The 23,348-nt window shown below is 30.2% G+C and overlaps 1 protein-coding gene across 2 annotated transcripts in view; it reads right to left on the minus strand.

Annotated features, from left to right (window-relative positions):
• Nucleotides 1-23,348, minus strand: part of LOC129231837 (protein O-mannosyl-transferase TMTC1-like) — a 297,404-nt gene that overhangs the window by 17,211 nt on the left and 256,845 nt on the right. The window contains exon 13 of one of the 2 annotated variants that reach the window (XM_054866219.1): nt 10,050-10,185. In XM_054866219.1, the coding sequence (XP_054722194.1) occupies nt 10,050-10,185 (136 nt within the window). Of the gene's footprint in view, nt 1-10,049; nt 10,198-23,348 lie in introns of both variants that reach the window. The other variant, XM_054866218.1, reaches the window with a different exon arrangement.

A 23,348-nucleotide genomic window follows, 5' to 3' on the forward strand; every position in this document is an offset into this window, starting at 1 on the left:
AGTAAATCAATAAGTTTAAAGGAAAATCCCATTATTACTGTCAAGCTGTAAGATCAAGAAGATTTTTGAATTATTTTTGTAGTTCTACGAAACATGAAGGTAGGGGAACCAGGTATAGTTTAAACACATTTTCAATTTTGATTTTGTAATTTTTGTTATTCATGCGAAGTGCAAAATAAAATTTAATATAATACTATTAATATTTTTCTATTAAATAACGAGTTCACACCTTTGCTTTTTTTCCATCTATAAAAAATCGCCAGAAAAATTTCAGCTGTGCACTATGCGTTTTGACCCATCGCCTCTTTCGCCATTTTGGAGCACTACTGCTATAGCCATTATTATTAGAATGAATTGCTGGAACGGTTTTCAAGATGGTAGTTGGTTGATCTCTATTGCATGTCCTGTTATTCATGTACGTTAGCTAGTGGTACTTCTCGCCAAAAGATGCCGATAGCTACAGAGTACTTCTTAAAATAGCAACCCTCTCCCACAGAGTGAGACTCAAACCCCATATAAAAAACGCCTTAAAAACTGCTTTTGTTTAGAATGCGTCTAATGAAAATTACTAAATCATTGGTGCCTCAAAATGGCGGAAGAACGGAAGGGTCATGACGCAAAATGCGCAGCTGGAGTTTTGTTTAGCAATTTGTTCCAATAATAAAGGTAAAACATTGTTGGTAAAAAATTGTTGGAAGGGGGGGGGGTGATTCTCTCTAAAATTTGGAGGACTCTTTCTTTTTCGGACGAAGAACTCCGACGAATAAGAACAATTTTAGAATAAGATCAAAAACCCTCTAAACTCTTTTCTCTTCTAAAAATTTTAAATAAGCAGTTTGCACCCCTCGCTTGAGGGCTCCCTTGTCATATCGCAAAGCAGGAAAAACATCGCCGACGTACGTGTATGTACATTAATCGAATCACAAAATTGTACCTACAGTTAAAGTACATTTATTTAAATATATATCAATGTAAGTAACGTAATCGTATCAACATCACATTTTGTTTCGTGCAAAAGTGCTTGTTTTAAACAGGATAAGCCTAATGCTGTATTTTCTTTTAAAAATCTTAAGATTTAAAATCTGAAGAAATCTTAAGAAATTTTAAAGATAGAGAAAGAATGTTTGGCTTAATCTGCGAAATATCTGTCGTTTTTGTGCAGAATATCTTATGAAAACTTACGGTCTTTGACCGCTCTTTACTCCGCCCGATCCCTTTACCCGCCCGGCTGATCGAGCGGTAATTATTTGAATTTTTTAACTTACCTTACGATCGCTTTTTTGTGTAGCCTGCTCTGTGGCTATTTACCCAAGTGCGTTTACTAAAAACGGCGAAAAAATAGCTTTGAATTTAACAACTTCTACAACGTAAAAGTATGCACTCTAAAAAAGAAACACAGTGATGTTTTGCTTAATCTGTTATTGTAACTTAAACACCTCATATACACTGTAACAAATTTCGGAAACGTTTCTGGGTATATCGGAAACGTTTCCGAAATAATAAGAATCCTTCATCCAACAGCGAACTCATCATTATTCAGAAAGCTTTTTGTTATTTCAAGAAATCTAAAAGCGGAAGTGAGGCGCAATGCTTCGAAACGTATTTTATCCTTCCAACACTGGCGCCAGTGAGTCGGAAATAACGAGAGCTTATTTTTTTCCTTATCTATGGTTCTGCAGTCAGCAACTGTTTAGCATTGGATTGCTTGTTATTTCATGTCTAGAGAGTAGTAAATTGTGTCGAAACTAACTTTACGCCTTTGCATTTTGAGCTGCCATTGATTTTTTAGACGATGTACGCAGCTATTAAGTTAGTTAATAACGATTTGCTTCTTTACAATTTCCGGTGCGACCATGATTACATATATATTGTGTGTTCAAGCGTGAATAGTTTCAACACCCGTTTTTATACTGAATGAAACGAAACCCTTTGGATTACTTATCCAGTTGTAATGGAGGTATTTAGATTTTCTTCCGCTCATGTTCACTTGTAAGTATTAATGTATATTTTAAAGCATGTTGTTATATACATTTATATTTTTGTTGATTTGCATTTGATGAGGCTCCAATTGTAACTGTTTTTGGGTTTATCGAATTAATTTAAAGTTATCCTACATACCTATGTGCGCAGTGTACTATTTGTTGTAACCAATTGAAACTGATTAATTACGCAAAAGAAATAAGATTTATATTTGAAAAGCAATCACAGAAAAGTTATTTCGAAATACTTGAATATACATACATTGGTTTAAAAAAAATCAATTGTTTAATTCATTAAAAATATGGTAATGCAAATGTTTTCTAGTATTGTAATATGCTTCACAAAAAATGTGCCAGTATTATTTATCTTTTTTTATTATAATTTATTCATTTAGTTAAAAATATTTATACCATTAGAAAATGGCCCAGTTATCTATTAGTAAGCAACATAATTATGCAATTAATGCATGTGCTTATTCATTTTGTTAAATGTGGTTGACAAAAAAAAATTCCTTGACATTAGTTGTTCGTTAAATAACATTTCCTTCGTGGATATACTAGTTTAATATAGGACAGTCAGGAGGAATGAGTCAGTGGCAAAAATGGAGCAGCTGCATTTACAAGCCGAAATAAAAAGAAATATTATTTCATGTCATTGTTTTAAAAGTGATCATTTTTTAAATACTATGTTATTAATATACAATGTACATATGAGGAGAAGACGAGGGGCGTTCACCACGCAGACTGCCATTGACATTTTCAGGGATTGCTTTTTTTTAAGGGGGGGGGGGGGGCGCTTTATAGCATTTTATGGGTTCACCATCACTCTAATGGTGTGGGGGGGGGAATCTCGTATATATGAAATGGAGTAATCATGCAATAGAATTCAATGTTTTAATAAATAAAATATATAATGCATTTTGCGCACATTGTAAAAATAAAATCAGTAACCTATTTTGATTAAGTATTTATATTTGTGATGAACTGGAAAAGGGCAAGAACAGAAGAATCATCCCGAATAGTTCCAACAGGAGGACTTGGTGTCATAGTTAAACTCACCAATTTCTCTGTTGCACTTTTCGGTACACTTTGTTCGTCAGAGAAATAGACTTGACGCGAAGGGAAGGTAAGTTCTGTCAAATTTTATCCGAAAATAAAAGCTATCAAGTTTGATACAAGATATGTTTTTAAGTTCGGCATTAAAAATACAATATGTTGATAATTTTCTCTTGAAAATATTGAGAGAAAAACTGAAGTTTAAGATTGTTTAACAAACAATCCCACTTTTGAGAAAGTACCCCCCCCCTCCCCTCCCCTGACGATTTTGTGATTAGGAATGAAACTACTATATTATTTCATAAATTTTCAAAAATTTATAACTGTGCATATGTTATGCTGTTAACCATGCTATTTGTCATTAGAAATTCAGAAAAAAAAAATCCACGAATGATTCTAAAATTGCTTGTTTCATTGCTGTTAGATATGAAAGAACTGAAACTGAAATGGTATGCAATACTATAGTAAAGAATTATATTTTAGAAAAAATCACGGAAAAAGGATTCTGAAATTCTCGGAGACGTTTTTGAAAATTGTTTGGAGAGTTCCGAAATACTCGGAAACGTTTTCGAAACTTTCATGAACCACAGCTGCACAGAATACTCAGAAACATTTCTGGAAATTACTGAAAGAGGATTCCGAAATACTCAGAAACGTTTCTGAAAATTACAGAAAGAGTATTCCAAAATACTCAGAAACATTGAAAGAGGATTCCTAAATACTCAGACACGTTTCTGGACATTACAGAAAGAGAATTCCGAAATACTCAGAAACGTTTTTGAAAATTTCATGAACCGCAGCTGCACGATATACTCAGAAACGTTTCCGGATTTTTTTTACAGTGTAGCACTTGAAAGCAAGCCTCAAAAATTTATTTTGGGGCCCAAAAATTTTTTTTTTTTCCGAATTACTCTCAAATTAAAGTTAGTTTTATCCCACGTACGCATTTTAAATGAATGTATGTCGGCTGTTTTGTTACAAAATTCTTAGTTTTGTAACAATACACACTCGAAAATGAATATCCTTGTGTTAACTTAAACCCGTATCAAATGGATCCTGGTTCTCCTACTGCATAAATAAAAGAGATAAAAAACTTTTTAGACTAAATTAGAAATGTTTTTAGGAAGAAAAATATCGATCATCGCAAATAAACTTTGCACATTTCAAGCATAAAAGAAAATGTTTTAAGCTGAAAAATCAATTAAGAGAATTATATATCGTAGATAATTTTATTTTTGTTTTTAATATTGTAGCATTGTCCTCAAAAATTATTCAATCAGTAAATTAATAACATAAAACGGCTGATTATGTTAAAATGAAAACACATTTTTTGTGGCTTCAAAATCTTCGTTTTATACAGGTGATACTATGTATAAAAAGAAGCTATCACTGAACACAAAATACTAATCCTTTATAAAGGTATAAACGCATACTCTTTCAGGAGATAAGAATTAAAAGTTTTGGAGAAAAAAGTTATACGCGTTTTACAAAGAGAAAAATAAGAAAGAAAAACATTTTAAGCACTCAATTAAACATAAAACGACCCGTTAAATTATAATCCAAACCATTAAACGATAATGCAAACCATTTAAAGATAATGCGAACCGTTAAATTTAATACAAGTAATTTAAGCGGAGAATGCCTTTTAAAAATATATTTAGTTGAACACCTTTTCTAAACCTGAGCGTTTCAAAGTTACTGTTTCCGTAAGTTAAAATTATTTGAAAATGAAGTTCTTATTCTGGTACACTTTGTTCGTATTTTGAAATTTGGCATAGTAAATTCGTAATTCTATATCACAGACCATGACAAGCGTAGAAAAAAGTCGATATAATTTATTTAGCAATTTATAAAACAATCGCATTTAATTTTTGTAATCTATTTTTTTTGCTTAAATGGCTAATAAAAAAGTTTAGTTGTTTTTATTTTAAAATATATTTTATTATTTTATTACAGAAACAACTTTAAATATATATGATTTACAGCTGTGTTATACATTTTTTTCTTACAAGATTGTGATTATACAAATGATTACATTCTCTAACACTTACTTTTAAAAAATGACGCTGTTGCGTTAATTAGTCATTTTATAGTTGATTCCTCATTTGTATTGGAAGAAAATATTCGTGTATTTTATGTTGAGTTAGCATCATATTGGTCATTTCTCTCCAGCAACAGGGAAATGCCTATATTTGGAAGGAGAATTGTTCTAGGGGAAAAAAAATTCTAACACCACTAAGTTAAAATAATTTAATTTTATCGTGGACTCTTTTTTGGAGAATTGCATGACTTTTGTATTTAAAAATTAAAGCTCTAGAAGATAATTAATCTTGTCGTAGATTCAGAAAAAGTATAGAGGACAAGGTGTAAATATAGAAACTCTTTGTTGTTTTTGATTTAAAGTTACTCTTTATTCGAAAAATTCTAGATTGTTGTGTTTCATTAACAACTACGGCAAGCATCCTACCTGCAAGAAGGCGGAACAATGATTCATATCAAAGATTTCATTTCAAAAACGGCGATTTACAAAAAGCTTTTAAAAGAGCACCAGAAACAAATTTGTTTAAAAATGGGCACTCATCTACCAAGATAATAAAAACAGTTTAAACACAGGATCATTTTTCTACAAAATGATAGAGGTTGTCTGGGCGAAAATCCGGGAAGTTTAAGGTTTTTCGCGAAATATCGTGTAGCTCTCCTCACATTTTCACCACGTCCGTCACCTAATAGCAAACCACCTCCCATGACGTTGACTAGCGGCCATTGCACGCTTGACTAGCGCAGCAAAAAGGGGACGGTCCACTTAGGTTAGCTAAATAAAAAATTCTTCTAATTATATTTTATCATTTATGTTTTTAAATGTAACATCATTTTCTCGTCAACATTGTACTTAAATATATCATGTATATGTTTTTCTTCAAATTGCAATCAACCTTAATTATGTACACAAAAAGTTGATTTTGATGGTGATACTCTATTTTGTCAAAATTTCAATCAAGTCAGCTGTTGTTCCGGGTTTCTTAGTTGGAATGCGTTGGAAAGTCACCCCAAATCTCTCACCAAAACCGAGAAAGTCTTGTTACCATTCGGGGGAGAAGTGGAGGAGTTGTCTTCAGTTGTCTTCTAATTATATTATACATGATTGGGTTTATTCATTTAATTATTTATTTTTTTTCACCAAAATTTCAATACATTTTTTCGACGAAACATTCAACGAAAAAATTATTTCCTAAAGAATTTTAAAGTCATTTTTAATCTTACTGTGGGCGATTTTTTAAAAAATTTCCCATGCGTAACGCTAAGTTTTTTATTTTATTCAAGTAACAATTAATTAAATATGGGATGCTAAGTTATGCTTTGATAGTATATTAAAGCATGTATTAATCCCAAACAACATTATTTTTGAAGGCTTTGGTTAGCTGAAAAAATAAAAAACTTAGCGTTATGCACGGGACATTTTTTCGAGCTTCGCCCCTGTACGTATTTCATTATTAGGATCAAAAAATATATTTTTCAACTATTTAACGATTTTTAAAAGATGAAAAATTGTTTATGTTTCACCAAAAGAGCACATTATACGACGCCAACTTTTAAAACCATCTCTGCTAGTAGGACTAAACGTTGAATTCATCCGGCACTAGATAAAAACATGTTCCAAGCAATTTTTTTAATCAACGAGTAGACTTCCTACAAACTTTCTTCCAACTCTTTCGAAAACTTAGAAGATTGATAAAGACAGATGAACGGAAATAAAACCTCGTTGAAACTTCTCAATAAGTCGACGGATCTTCATTTTCGCTTATTTTCATTTCGTTAGAAAATAAAACCCGGTCATTTTCTATCTGAAAGGAATGAATAGCAAGCTATCGTGCTGCATTTTTCTCACAATAAGCTTTCTTTGTAAACATTCTAACAATAGACCACGCCCCCTTTGGTTATGGGGCAGATCAAACGATTGATTCATAGCGAAGCTGTTAATAAATCTTTGTTGTTCAATGTAATTCTATTTATTTCTCGAAGCAAGCTTAGTGGAAATTATGTCGCTATTTCGCTGATAATGCATATGGTGCTAAACTCCCCGAAGCTAGTAATTTCTTTGTTTAAAGAGAAATAATAATGCATTATCATGCCTCGCTAAAGAGTCAAATTCTGAGTAAAAGTGATAAGACTTTCTTTTATAGTAATTATGTCTTTGTTGAAGTTTGCTTTATAGAAAATTGTTACTTTTTGCTTTTGTTGCTGGAAGAGCAGCAGAATCAAAAATACACATGCATTTAAACACATGCATTTTTTTTCAGAACAAGTATTTTATCATCTTCAATGCATTGATTTAGCAGAGCTGGTTTTTTCGTCATTTCACTTAATTTCTCATAGTAAAACTACATCTGAGTTAGATGGGGGGGGGGGGAGAGGGGAAAGTATATAACCACAAATTATTGACGAAAAAATTGTGTTTAGTTTACATTTAGAGCTTGGACATTATTTAATTTGATTTCTCATTCGTCTTATAGGTTAGCAGAAGACATTTATGATCATTTTACATTATGGATAATGTTTTAAACTACTCTCCTTTTCTTGAACACGAAGTCATCTGCAAAACTGATTCTGAAAAACATCCTATTTAAAGGTTCTCTATAAACAGAAGAAAGGAATTTAGAAAATTTGACTGACTGTCACATTAAAAAAACTATTTGTGCTTTTGGCATTAACTACAACATTTAAATGTTACGGTTAAGCATTTTTTTTTTTCCTTCATCAATATATTTTTTGCGCTAGACTTACAACATACCATTTTTTAATCGCTAACTGCGTGATGTTTTTCAACTTCCTGAATAAGCATGATTTTGTCAGATTTTCAACATAAACACAATGAAACCAGTAATATAACGCATTACACTACAGTGCTGGACTGAGACTGTTTAAAAGCAAATTCTTTATTGATTACATAACTATAGACACATTAACGAACAGTGAAATAATTATGTAATATTTAGCATTCCCTTGTTCTTGATGAGCATTTTAAGTCTTTTTGGCATACTTTTCACAAGGTTCACAAGGTAACGTTTTAAAAAAAGGAGGTAAAAATTGTTTATACTCACTATTATATATACTCACATACAAATACTCACTAATCACCTAAAACTAACTTTAAACATAACAGAACACACGAATAAAAAGAACTAGTGAACTGTTTAAGCTGATTGAGGTTATGTTCCTGGTAGGTAGATAAAAAAAGAACATAAACAAAGCAGACAGTTCTACCACCTGCAAACATAACATTATGCTAAAATAACGTAATGATCAGCTTACAGTATGCTCTGTACTTTAACAGTAAAATAAATAGTATTTTAGTACAAATTGTGTACAAGAAAAAAAAAAAAACTCTTTAGTCTAATAATTTGGCTAGCACTGTATGTTTCAAAATTTTGCAAAAGGATGATAACATTCTTAGGTTTCTGCGTGTCTTTGTCGGAATAGAACTTTTTTACATTTTTTGTAAATGCCCGTTGTAGGGGAAAACGTCTTGCTAGTTCAGTTCAACTAACTGTAGAAATCTATTATTTCAGCTTATATCTACTACTACAGCGTACATCTACTATTTCATAGACTTTGTATTGAACAAAATCCTACTAAGGTTTTTTCTTGCGTTAAAAGTGTATGATATTAACCTTTCTAAGGTTAATAGCATACATTAAATAGTATGATATTAAGGATACTTTCCATACTAAGGATGCTTTTCAAGTTGGAGGTTACAACGATATAGATATTTTCAGTAGTTGTCAGCATGGTGTCGCCATATTATGAGTGTTAGCAAAGGTGGTACACCTACACATATCACAGCATTTTTTTTATTATCCATTTCTTGTGCAACTACACCCATGCTAATTGAAACGACTACGCATATATCCTACGTTTGGCTGCTTAACTCCATTGGGCTTTAAATATCGGGATGAAAACAAGGAGGAAAAATTACTAAAATCGTACTTTAAAATAATTTATCCATTCCTTTTCTGTATCACTTTGTTGGTGATGTGGAGTCGAAACTAATATACTACAGTTCTTTATAATTTCGAAAACCATTAGAAAAACAAACTACCTTTATACACATTAGCATTGACATATATTCAATCAAGAATAATAAAGTACATACGTATTGTATGTACTTTAAAAATGTGCGCATCAAGGCAAAAAAAACGGATAAAATTACATTTGAACAAGACGCAGGTTAATGGTGGATTTCCCCGCTCGTTTTGCGGAAATTCTGATACATTAAAAACACATAGCATTAGAGAAAATAAAAGTAGGTTTTACTAGTTTTAATAGTTTATATTAAAATCTTACAATGTGATCAAAATATATGAAATGCACCCAAACCTGTTTCTGTGCAGTGGATAGGGATCGGATTAAAAAAAAAAAAAACGCACAAAACTTCACGAGTAGCTATAAAAAGTTGTTTTCGCACAACACAGTTATTTTTTTTTTTTTTAATTTTTTTTTTATCCGGTGGATAGGGACCACATAAATAAAAAGTTTCACGAATAAAATAACCCAAAAACTTACGAAATAACTATGAATTGTTTCTTTAAACAAAATCAAGATTAATTAAGTGATGATAATTTTGCCAAATAGTCCAACAAAATTTCCGAATAAGGAAATTTTTGTGAGGTCACAAAAACCTCCCATCGGAGTGCCCCTGTCGTCACTTGAAGATACTACCTCGCGCTCGTTTTATAAATAATTTCGTCGATTGAGTCCCAATTTGATATAAATGTTCATATACCGCGCAAAAAAGAAAAAAAAATAATAATAAAGAAAAAAAAATTAAATAAAAATCGCACAAAAAAGTACCGTACAAAAACAGGTTCGAGTGTACATTGTGATGACTTGTTGGTTTTTTACACAGATTAATAGATATCAAAAAACAATATTATACTGTTATGGATGAAAGTCAGTTATTGTAAAAGGTGCTTCATTCACAAAAAGTGAGATCGGTATAAAGTACAGAATTCTTACCTTTTATACAGTTGTTCTGCTTCTCTGTTGTTTTTCAACGACCTCAAGCTCCTAGCTGCATTCACAATTGCAACTGTGTGATTCGGTTGCAAACGCATCGCTTGCCTGTATTGCTGCACCGCTTCTTCCACTCTCCCTAAATGAGATCCTTTATCAGGAAAAATTAACTATCATAAAACTGTTGTTTTTATGAATGTAAAAAGGAAGCAGAGTACATATATGTGAAAAGCATTCTTCCAACTACAGATAAAAATCTTACTGTGTCCCAACTTCTTACGACTAGCAGTACCCGCACGGTGATGTCCGTGCTAAGAACTTAAAGGAAGTTCGTTGAATAAAAAAATCACGCTCCCCCCCCCCCCCCTCTGATGTAAAATGATTATTTTTCTTCAACTAAAATGCGCACACAACTCTTCAAAAAACCTATTAAATTCTCTTACTAATTTAAAACTATTCGCCAAACCACATAAAAAGATTAACAGTAGCTTTAAAACTCAAAACAATCTTTCGACTTTATAGTGCATCGCTTAACGCGCAATGCAACCACGCAACCTTAACTCTGCCACCGAGTGAAGCGGTTTTTTTTTTGTTTTTTTTTTCAATTTAAAATGTTTCGCCGAATAAACAATACTATATTAAAAACGTTGTAAAGAGCAAAAACAATTGAATAATACGACAAATGAAATTATTTACTTAGATAAATAACTATCTTTAACTATAAGAATAAAAACAAGAGTTGAAGAAATAGGGTAAACAAAATCCAATAGAAAAATCCTACAAAACCAAATTATGTACCTAAGTATCGAAAAAAAACCGCATTTAAAAATTAGTTCGCTAACCACAACAGCATAGCCGAACACGCGTCTAAGCCGCGGCATGGTTTCCCACCGTCTATTAGGAATAATAAAATTAAGCTTATCCCGCCATCTATTAGGAATTCATAGAACTAAACAATTAATCAAACATTTAATTGCAATTACAAATATTTGGTCACTCTGATTTTTTTTTTTTTTTTTTAAGATTTTAGCCTTCCTCAAAGAATGGACTATTCAACACAAAAATAATTTTTAAATTCGAGCCAGATGTTTCCGAGATTAGAGATCTCAAACAAACAAACAAACTCTTCAACTTTATATTATTAATATAGATTGTTATGAATTTAGGGCCGTTATAGACTTTCAGACATTTAAGTGCAGTCATCTTGTTTTGTTTTTGCATTTTATTAGAAGAAGTGAAAAACATGGCATAATTCTTAACTGAGCATTTAAAAATATTAGTGCAGTCAAGTGCTCATACTTGGGACGGTTTTGAACTTTTACATTTAGTAGCATATTAGTTATACGTTTTCAATTTGAACGAAGTATTAGTTTTTACGGGAGTGCTTTGGTACTTTGACTCAGGACAAGATATAGATGTTGAGGTATGTCCCTTAAAAATGAAACATAAAATATTCATTGTCCTAAAATAGGAATCATCCTACATATTTGAAGGTTTGCTTCCCTGAACAATCCGAACTATTTGTTTAAAATTCGCCATAAACTGTATTGGAACAAAATAATGTATCAAACATGCACTAAAATGTTCTCTCTCTCTCTCTCTCTCTCTCTATATATATATATATATATATATATATATATATATATATATATATATATATATAATGACAAACTTTTACAGCCACATATTCTTTTTAAATTGAATGAAATCTTTATCGTTATGTTTTAAATGTGTTTATTTTTTTCAAACCGACCAAGACTAAATCGTGCGATTTCTCTTTTGCGACATCATGATTATTAATTCATCAATATAATTTCAGAAACGTTAAAAGAGGATGAAGATATGCTCAAAATAACTAAATATATGGATTTCAGTAATTATGCTCTCATTAATTTGATTTTTTTTTCTATCTTTCGTTTATAAAATTTCTCATTCATAGTAAAATATACATACTATTATTGCCATCTAAAGTAATGAACTGAATTTAAATGGGAAATGAGTTTACTTTTCAAATCTTAGAACTTCCCTCCGAAAAAAAATAGATAGTTATTTCCTTAGCACTTTTTTAAAACATTGAAGAGTTACATGTTGTTATTAAGTCCATTCTTAAAGGTATTTTATTTCGAAAATTCCCCAAACTAAACCAACGTTAGGGGAGTTCGTCACGTTTCTTCTTCATTGCTGTTGGAAGTTCTTTCTGAAACTTATGGCCTTACCCAAACCGCTTGACCACAGTCAGAAACGTGAGTTTCCATCAAGATGGTTGAAAAGTCGGGGAGCTGGGGAAGGATCGTTTTTCGCAGTTACCTAAAAGAACGTTTCACGAATCCATTTCGTCATGATTCGAACAAAGAGGATCGACAAACGGACTTTTTACTTGAGCTTGACAGGGTTTAGCTGTGCACGAAATCGATTTTAACTGTTAGTCCCGAAAAGATGAGTTTTTAGATGTAATCTTTTGGAAAGCTGATGACAACATTGGTCGTGTAATGAGAACAATTGGGCAAAGTCGTTGACAAATAATTCTTTACAAGTTTTTAAGTTTATTAAAAATGGCGTGACAAATTTATATTAGTTTCGCGAAGTATTTATAGTATTTTTTGCGGTAAAAAGTATTTATTAGGAAGTGCTTTTGTCATTAAAGTCATACTTTACAGAGAAAAAATATTGTTGCAAAACATAATTTGCAGTATAGATTCCTCCCTTAAACATATAACGCTGAATCACAAAAGCTTTTACTTTATTTTAATATTTAGTATCTTTGGAAACGAAATAAAATATATATTTATAATTAAATGTTAGGTGACATATATTTAAATTTATAAAACTTTTTGACAATTATAGTGGAAACATTTAAAAATTAAGTTCAATGAATTGTATTGAATAAACGCAAAGCATGTTTTGACATATATTATGGAAAAATGTTCAAGTCAAAATTTAACGTAAAATAACAATAGTGGCAGCTGTAGAGATAATTTGAAAATTAATGTTTATGATTCTGTAAAACCGTGTAAATTTATCATTCAAATCGTATAGTTGAAGAAGTATTTCAGTTAAACCACAAAGAATATTTAGCAAAATAATTATTTCTGCCAGAAAATTTTTTTCAACACAAAATTCGAATTTACTTTATAAGCAATTTAAACACTATCCTGCTTATTGAATGACTAGCAAATCGCCCGTCAAAATATGACGAGTGAAATTTGCTTCCACATTTGAACGAAGCAATTGCCTGTTTGGTGATATTTTGATAGTTGAAATTTTAACCCCAACTCCAGTGTATTAACCCTTAACTTCAGTAGATAACGTTTATTGTTGACCCCTTTTTATTTTTTTTTCAATCCCTTGAGATATATATATATATATATATATATATATATATATATATATATATATATATATATATATATATATATATATATATATATATATATATATATATATATATCTGTGTGTGTGTGTGTGTGTGTAAATGGTCCGGAAATGGAACTGATGAATACGGATTTAAATTTTCACCCGCACACATAGGTAAGAATTTTTCGTGCTTCAAAACGTTGGATAACTGAATATTTTAATTTTCAGTACAAAGATATTTATTTGTTACATAGGTAAGACTTTTGATTTTTGCTGTCGGTACGGTGGAGGGACATTACTGATAGCCTTGGCTTCTAATGTCCGAGACGAAACCCGAGTACTTAGTTTTAGTTCTTAGTTCCAGAAATCTGCATGTATTTTTCATATATGGTGCGTTTTGCCCAAAGTAATCCTGAATGTTGATTTTTTCGGAACTGCACATCCTATTTTTATTTTTAGTATAAAATTTTTGGTCTTTCGACCATAGGATGAAGTTTCACTGCTGAAGAGTACTGGCTTCATCTCTCTCATTAATCTATGTTTTAACCTTGTCTGTTTTTTAAATATATTAGTTTCGTTTTTTTTAGATGCTTCATTTATATGCATTTTTTTTTATCAGTAAGCTCTTGTAACGAGCATAAACTCATTAAATTAGACTACCTGCTGCTCCCAATGACTATAATTGACATGGTAATCAATGTATTATATACGGTGTATATGGATATATCCTTATGTGTCTATATATTAACTAAAATCTGTACCGATATTAAAAATGCATTTTAAGGCAATTTAATAATAGGTTGAGGGATCCAATCAGTACATATATCAGTACAGTTTCTGCCATGGAATAAGATTTCAAAAGTTTATTTCTTAGATAAATTGAAAGCAATAAATACTTTACATATAATTTTAAAATAAAAAGGAAAAGAATATAACGTGTATCAAAGAGAACAATTTTTAAAAAGAGAGCAGATAAAAAGTACACTGGAATGTACAGTGAAAATCCAATCAATAAGAGAACAAATCCCAGTAAATGAATAGCTCATAGTCTTTTTCATGAAATAAGATTTAAAAAGTTTATTTCTTAGATGAAATAGGAACTAAAACATCTTTACATATAATTATTAAATACAAAGGAAAGGAATATAACATAACTCAAAGAGAAAATTTTTTTTAAAGAGAGCATATAAAAAGTGCACTGCAATGTTCAATAAAAATAAACTAGAAGATATTAGTATAGAGTCCAAAATAAAAGATCACTTTCAAAATAGCGAAAAAAAAATCTCTCTGAAAATGGGTATTTAAATGAAAATCCCCACATTTTCATTTACTGGACATTTTTGTGTTTGCTCACTGGCTAGACATATTCATTAACTCGGTTGTTACTCCATATTTTTTCGGACTTTTAAAAACCTGAAGCAAGACAAAGTTATGTGTTTTTATATGAATAATTACAGCGACATATTTATTCTCCAACGCATTAAATGCTTCAGTTTTAAAGTATATTGTGAGTTTTTATAAAATAAACTGCTTTTTAAGTGTTTGATTACCACCTAAACTACTGGCAGTAATCATTATAAAAATATTATTATGGGTTATAGGTCCCTTAAAAGCATATTATTAACAAAAATGTTACATATGATAATAAATTCAAAAACTAGTCATTAAACTAGTATATATATATATATATATATATATATATATATATATATATATATATATATATATATATATATATATATATATATATATATATATATATATATATATATATATATATATATATATTTTAATATATGTAACATATTGTGTATGAGATGTAAGAAATATTAAAACATTTTAAATTCGCTGGGAGTGTAAACCGTTAATTATCGTATATCACATTAAAAAAGAGAGAGAGAGAGAGAATGATATTTTAAAAGTTTTTTTTTTGCAATAATTATTAAGCATTACAGTTGGAATGAAGTGTCTGCTTACTTTATAATAATAAAACGATAAATAATCTTGGTTGTGATAAATTTATATCGCACTTGCGTTTTGACGCTCGCCCCCCCCCCCCCCATGATGAAATATTATGACTAATTCCTTGCATATAAATGTACTTATGATTATTTTTAAACTCCTTTGATAAACAAATGTATTTGTTTAAAAAACATTGTTTTTATTACGGTGGAAATGTGTTATAAGTACAGTACAAGATGATGATTGAAACTGAGAAAAGTAAATACCATAAAATGACTTTATAAATGAATTTTATCACCAAGGAACATTTTTGTTTTCCCCGCAGCCTACAATGCTTAGCTTATTTAAAAAACCTCTTACCGCTCATTTTATTAATTCTAAATATCAGTCAACATTTTTTGATTTTATATCATGTAGAAGGATTTACTTGTAAAGAGGGCAAGAAAAAAATCTTGAAAAAATACATTAATTTTGCATTTTTGTTTGAGCCTTGCATTAAGCATCATTTCCAACAATAACGGAACTTGCCGGTTTGCTAAAACTTACGTCTGTTTTTTTTTCTTTTTTAAAGAATTCGTTGTTTCATAAAAAAACAGAAAAAATGATTTTCATACTAAATTAAAGAAATGTATAGAAATACTGAATATTTAAAATTTTTGATACAGTCGAGACCGCCTAATGGAATAATCAATTTTCCAGGAAGAAATATTCTTGTAGACGAGATATTCCATTATCCGGGATTAAAATGACACGCACTAACATTTTATTGCTTTGAAAGTTTACTACTTTAAGCGGAATATTATTTTAATCGATATTCCAATAAGCGAACTCGACTGCATCTATTTTTTATTTTTCATATAAAATTTGTGTAACGAAAGGAAATTTGTTGCATGAATTTTCTTCAACAAAATTTTTAATTGATTTTTGTAATTTGATTACAAAAATCAGTAACTAGCCATCATTTTTTATAGAAACGGAGCTAACAACGGAGTTTTGAATTCTTAAATTCATCAGTTTATTAGTAATTATTATTATAGCAAATACATATAACTGTTTCTTTCTTTAAAGAAAGAAAACAACTTTACTAAAGTAAAAAAATGCAAAACAAAATTCAAACGCTTAGATAGTTCCAAGTACCAAAATTTAGTTTAATAAACAGAAACAAAACCAAACCAACCTTGAAAATGGAGCCTCTCATCAGTAAGTCATTAACACGCAACATCAATCGTCCTGTTGGGGGGAGGCTTCAGGAATATCACTATCTTAACCTTGAGATCTAACAGCCTATTTGTCTTACTCTTAGTTGTTTTCATTAATAAATTTTTGTGTTTGATGATATTTCTTGCATATGAATGAAGATTTATTAATGGATAATCCTTTAAGCCCTATTTTAAATGAGTTTTATATGTATCATTTTGAAAATAAACTTTTTGAAAACTTTTGCGTTCCATTTTTTTGTTGTCTGCTTTGAGTTGCTTGATAAGATGCCAGGATGTCATATATTCTATACATGTGACGTTTATTTTTATTTATTCTTGTATTCAATTCATAACGGAAATAGATTTTGGTGAGTATATATTCACTTTTTAAATGCTTTGATTCCTACAAATAAAATGATGAATTGGTCACGACTGACGATTTGATTTGCGAAAAAAAATTATGATTAAAAATACAATCAAATTAACTAGTTCGAAGTTCTTGAAAGTATAGGAATTGTTACATATGTGATTCTGAACGTGTACTCAAGGATGGTCAGAAATAGCACGGAAACTACTACATAAATTGTCAAATAATAGCATGCTTTTCGATTGCGCAACATTGTTCAACTTTAGCAAATTGGTTTTGTTTTTCATATGCTAAGATTATTTACAAGTTGTCATTTTTGGTGTATGACTTCAGCTTTAGGAAAAATCATGTAACTGAAAAAAAACAAAAAAAAAAAAAAACAAAAACAAAAAACAAAAAAACAAATATTTTTCTCTTGTAGGGGAACATGGAGCAAGATGACGACCTTAGGAGTTTTTTTTTTTGTTTTCAAAAATGTGTACTGATACTTTATTATCTGAAGTTATTGTGATGGATCTTAATTTATGAAGCCATAGGATTAACATAAAAGTAATTATAAAACTTCATGACATATCGAGGTGTTTTTTTTTTTTTTTTTGGAAAATGAAATTTTTCAAAAAAAAAAAAAAAACCCCTTATTATTAACCAAAAAAAAAAAAATCTTAAACTAAACTGTCATTTGCCCTTTATACGAGGCAAAAGACAATTTAGTTTAAGAGAATATTAAACAAACATATTTGTAATGATGGATCATTTAGCATGCATAAATTCATCTTTTGCGTAATATCTAACAAAAACAATTGTATTAAGCAATGCAAAGGAGCTGAGAAAACTGTTTTTCTGTAACTCGTTCATTTGGATGTGACACAAAAGCATTATCTTGAACTTGAAGGGAGGAGTTTTTTGTATGGTCCGAGAAAGGCAGCATTCAATGCTTGTAATTGATAAGTAATGGGCGTTTCAATTCCTACCGTGACAATGCACTTTTCTCCGTAACTGATGACGAGTTCATCGGCCTGCCCTATGCAGCAGAGTTTTTCAAATTCGAATTTTACTTAATTGAATTGCACTGCAGTCAGTTAAACGGAACACTGTATAACTAAGGTATGCTAAACATTATTTAAAATGATTAACGAAAACAAATGTGACTTGCCTTGCACTTATTATACATTGGTACATCATTAACAAATTAGACATCAACATTGTATAAACATGCCTACAAACGCTTTTTTTATTCAGTATAGTCTCTCTCTTTCACTTGCTTTAATAACTTTAAATGAATAGAGCTATAATATCATGCCAGCAACTTGTCATACGATTTTCGTTATCTTGCCCCGGGTTCCCCTATATTGGTTTTGCATCACTATTTTTTCTAATATCTAGCAGCAATTATTACTATTGCTATCCCTTTTTCTTGTTTTTGTGTCACCTTCGTCCTTTGTCATGTGATCTCATTGATTATTTCCAACCGTACGTTTTATATTTTTTAATTGGTTCTTTTTTCCTCTTCTGTTATGTGCTCTCAGTAGTTGAGTTTTAATTGCTCATTAATTGCTTTTGTATAGATACCAGCCTCTGGTAGATGTCTCGAGGAGTTGTTGTTGCTTGTTTCCTTTTTCACTAAAGAAATCGCTGCTCTATAATCATGAAGCAAATTTTTTGGAGCAATAAATTCATCATATGTCCTTTATGTAAGTTAATCGTAGTCATTATTCACGTCATTTACATATATTTGCCTCAGAGCAACACTAGAACTTCATAGTGTTATTCCTGGGATTAGATGTCTTAGTGTTGCTCCGAGGCGACGAAATAAAGATACCAACTTCTTGATTGAAATATTTATTAAAAAAAAGTTAAAAAAATAGCAAACGATAGCGGGTTCTTGAAAAGAATAATACTTAATGAGCGAAATAATTTATCGAAAAAATGTTTTGCGTATCATGCCAACTTTCTGTCTGAAGTTAATCTCAAGTCCCCGATGAACGATGTACATGCATTCACATTAATAAAATAGGTTTGATAAGAACACTTGGAAAACATTTATTTTCTTTTCTTTGAGGGGGGTGGGTAATATCTGTGCTTAAATTTACTGTTGAAAAAGTACTAATTCTTAGTTTTCAAAACGTTCCTTTGCAGCGGAGTCATTCAGAATAATGTACAACTTATTCGAAGATGTTCTTAAAAACAGAGAGCTGAACATAGATTCCAATTCTGATTTCGTATTTTGAAAGTTTTTTAATTTTCGTTGATTTATTAGTTTCTGATATTAAGTAGTTCTTTGAATTAGTTTAATTTTGGCATATTTCTTTAGTAATTTTATTTGAAATATGCTTTGTATGAATACAACCAGTTTAATTTAAAATGTGATGTAGTTGCAAAAATTTAAAGTTCAAAGAAGACCTAGATTTTCATTTAAAATGCATTTGATGTCCTGACAAAGTTTACATTATTGCTGTAATACTACTGCTAAAAGTTAGTTGTACAGACATTACATATTACTACTAGATTTGTTTCATTTGCTGAAATATTTCGTGGTAATAAACCTGTAGTTTTATTTATTTTTTTGCAGAAGTTCTTTATTAATCAGATCAACAGTAAGTCAATTTATTTCTCAATATAATGCATTTCGTTTCATTTTTGTGTTCTACAATAGGTTTGTATTGGGAGAGCCTGAAACTCATCTTATTACACACAATTGCAAAAAATATTATACAAAGACTTTATGTATCTATCGCAAAAATCTATGATATAGTCCAGGAACATATTTTTCGAATTTTTGAAGGAAACTTAGAGCAACCGACGGCAAATATTAAACAATAAACGTAGGAGCATGCAATTTATCAAATATATGCAAAGAGACAGCGTTACGGCAAAAAAACAGAATATCTTGACTTCATACATAAAACGAGTGGATAGAAACTCTAGCAGGAACCCTTTTTTTTTCTCTAAGCCGTGCACGAAAGCTAGATTTCAATTCAGAATTTCGCTCAAATTTTCCATAAAAACTAAGATCACGAGCGAAAATTTCACTGAATTCAGTGAATTGTAAGTTTGAAAAAGTGAAATATTTCTCAACCCATCTATTGATTTTCTTCTCTTTGCTAAAGTTCCATTGAAACGACTTTTCCCTTGAAACCAGTCTTTCTTGATGCGTTGACGAGATACTTGAAGCCTTAGAAATGTTCAAAAGTTCAACTTTTTTTAGTTCCCAACTCTGGTTCTTTTTTCTACCAAAAGAATGTGGTTCGGTGAGTAATAAAATTCAAAATAGTCAATTGTCTTCGAAGCTTTTTATGCAGAAGTCAGGCTCTTATATGCACGAGATACTCTTACTAATTTTTACATTTTTAGGCAAATACAAGTTCAAACAAAGGAATTAGCACATAAAATTTGAAAATACGTAAAATTATTGATTTGATTAGGGGTTTAAAATACTTTAAACAATTTTCAAAAAGAAAAGGAAAAAAAAACAGGAACTGAACTTTAATTTAAAGAAATGGTGACGCTTTTGAGCTTAAACTTGAATGCTATAAAAGAATGAAAATCAAAATAACAATTACCACATAAATTATTTATGAAAATAAATGAAATGTTTCGGTACTTCATAACATAGTGAAATTCTACACATTTTTAAATAAATAAAATAATGAATGAGTTAAATTAATACGCCAATCCACTGGTCATTAAAGATTACAAAATTCATTTAAGAAATTTCCGAAAAAACATTTCTTCATATTAAGATATTATGGTGATTTCGTCTCAAACTTAGTGTTTATATTAAATATTGAAGTTTAATATGGTCACTTATTTAAATTGCGTAATATCATTAAAATAAAGTTAACGCATGTTTAATATAACACTGAATGTGTATTATTGCATTTCATAGTTTTAATCGTCTACATTTTTAGGCTAAAATTTAAAAAAAATGACCAAGAGCACAAAAAATTCCTAAAGTATTGCATAGTAGTTTCAAAATGTGTATAACAGAATGAAAAACACTTAAAAATGCGTTCAATAAAAAAGATACTAGGACAAAAAATACTTTAAAAGTACGAAAGTTGTTTTTAGTCGTAATTTGAATTACCATTAATTATTAACTTTTACTCTTAACTATTTTAGAACATTATTATTTTTCAGTAAAGATTTTTTTTTTAAGGACGGAAGTTATTTCAAAGGTTTCAACTTCTTAAACAAAAGTATTCAATAAAGGTCAATGGCCTCACGCAACACCGGAAGACTAAAAAATTAATTTTAAACTGCAGTATTTGATTTTTCTATTCAAACATATTTTATTTCTTAATTGAAAAAAAAAACTCTCTAAAATCTAATTGCTCATTAAATAGGCTCTAATATTAATATTAAGTCAATGAAAAAATTAAAGAGAGAGAAATAAAATAATTTTTAACGAACGTTAGTTACTGTTCAAAGCAGTTGAATTTCTGTAGATAACGTGAGTGCACACTTAGGACACATATGCCAAGAAGTATTTTTTTTGGGGTTACGTCAAAGACACTGTTTATCAACGCCTGTGCAAAAAACACTACAAAAACTTCAATAACCTTGCTTCGATTGCTGCAAGAATCGAAGCATTAACAGTGTGATACTCTAAAATTATCAGAATGAACTGAATTGCAGGTTAGATGATGTAGTGTAACAGAAGATACCTACATTGCAGATAGATGATTTAACATTTTATGCAATGTTCTCGCACAGTGCACATCTGTGTAGTTGGACTTCATCAAAAAAAATATTGCTATATTTCTCCTTAAGCTCATTTATTACTTATTGTAATATGTGAAGTAATTTTGAAAATATGTCATCAGTTGTGCTTACCCTGAACAATTAAAAATATTTCTATAAACTGTAGGTAATAAACAAAGCTGAATACAGTGAAAGTATCTTATTTCATTATTCCATCAAAGTTACCTATAAATTAGACGGTTCAATTTTTGTTTACTAAAAAGGGGGAGGGGCTAAACGAAACACCTTTCGGTGAACGTCAGAACTTTTATTTTCGTAAACACCACATGCTTACAACCTTAGTCACCTATGCCGAAATAGCACATAATTTTGCTGAAGAAATGTGACGGCAGGGTCCATTTCAATAAAAAAATAATTTCAAAAGTCTTGCGGCCCTGTAATATTACTTTCGTCTCTTATCTGAGAAGTAAACTGAAGCCCTGGCGATCCAATTCTTTTTACTGCAGTCAAAACCAATTTTCAAGATGCGATGCCTCAAAAACCTCAGCAAGTGGATTCCTAATGTTGGGCTTCCTTCCTTGCCCCATATTAGTCCCATGCGGCAGAAACCGGGAAGAAAAATGTAATTTTGCAGATAGGTTCGAGAATAATCTTTATCGGATTTTACGTAAAATAACATCGGTGCAGATTATCCCGGTAGATTGCGTTTAACCATGTTGTTTTAAAAAAGTGAAATGTTTGATTCAAAAAGCTGGTATTTAAAACTCTGCAGCATGATTAAAGAACTTAGCTGAAATGATACTGTAAGAAATTTATCTTTAAAATACTTCTAGATGTAAGTGTTTTAATGCATTGAAAATATAAAATCTTTTTAAAAAATTTTATCCCAAAACACATTTAATTTTTACTTCCTTCTACAAAAAAGGAAGTATTGTAATCGCGAAAAAAATTTCACTCAAAAACTGACCTTAATTTCCATTGTACTCACCCCCGAATGAATATTGAGATTTTTTTTTTCGCCAACTTGGCGACAAATTTGGCGATTTTTTTTTATAAAAAATCTGTTTCAATTTACCCACTGTTGGTGATACTTAGAGAGTAAACTATTGAATCACATTAAAATTGCCAGTAATGGGGAAATGACATTAAATTGGGGTAAAAGGAAGTCATGTGATGCACACATCGGCTCGTTATTATAGACATATACAAACAAAAACAAATTATTCTTCCTATTAAAAAAATCATGTTTACTGATCATATGCGATTGCAACCGAAGTGCTTAGTTTTTAAATATGTTATGGGATGTTTTGAAAGAAAGGGAACTTCTTAGCAGATTAAACGCTTTAAAATGTCCTTTAAACATTTTTTTCAAGCTCTTAAATAATTGTGTTAATGGATGGAGCAAGATTCATCCGAATTGATAAATTTGAGCTAAAAAGAACCACTGACTCTGATACGAAATAAGTGTTGAGAGTTCAAAATTAGCAAAATAAAAAAAAATAGAAAAGCTTTTTCATCATCCCTATGAAATGTTAGTAGAATAAGTGATTTCATGAATAAAAGTTGTCTCCCAAAATACGCATTATTATTCTAAGCTCTTTAAATACTATGCATATTATTTTCATTAGAAATTCAGTCATGATTTTATCTTTTTAAATTCATGTGTATTCATTACAAACAGTAAACTAAAAATATTGTGCCGTTTAAAAACTAAAATTT

This window comes from Uloborus diversus, chromosome 10, assembly GCF_026930045.1.
Source record: "Uloborus diversus isolate 005 chromosome 10, Udiv.v.3.1, whole genome shotgun sequence".
Classification (NCBI taxonomy): domain Eukaryota; kingdom Metazoa; phylum Arthropoda; class Arachnida; order Araneae; family Uloboridae; genus Uloborus; species Uloborus diversus.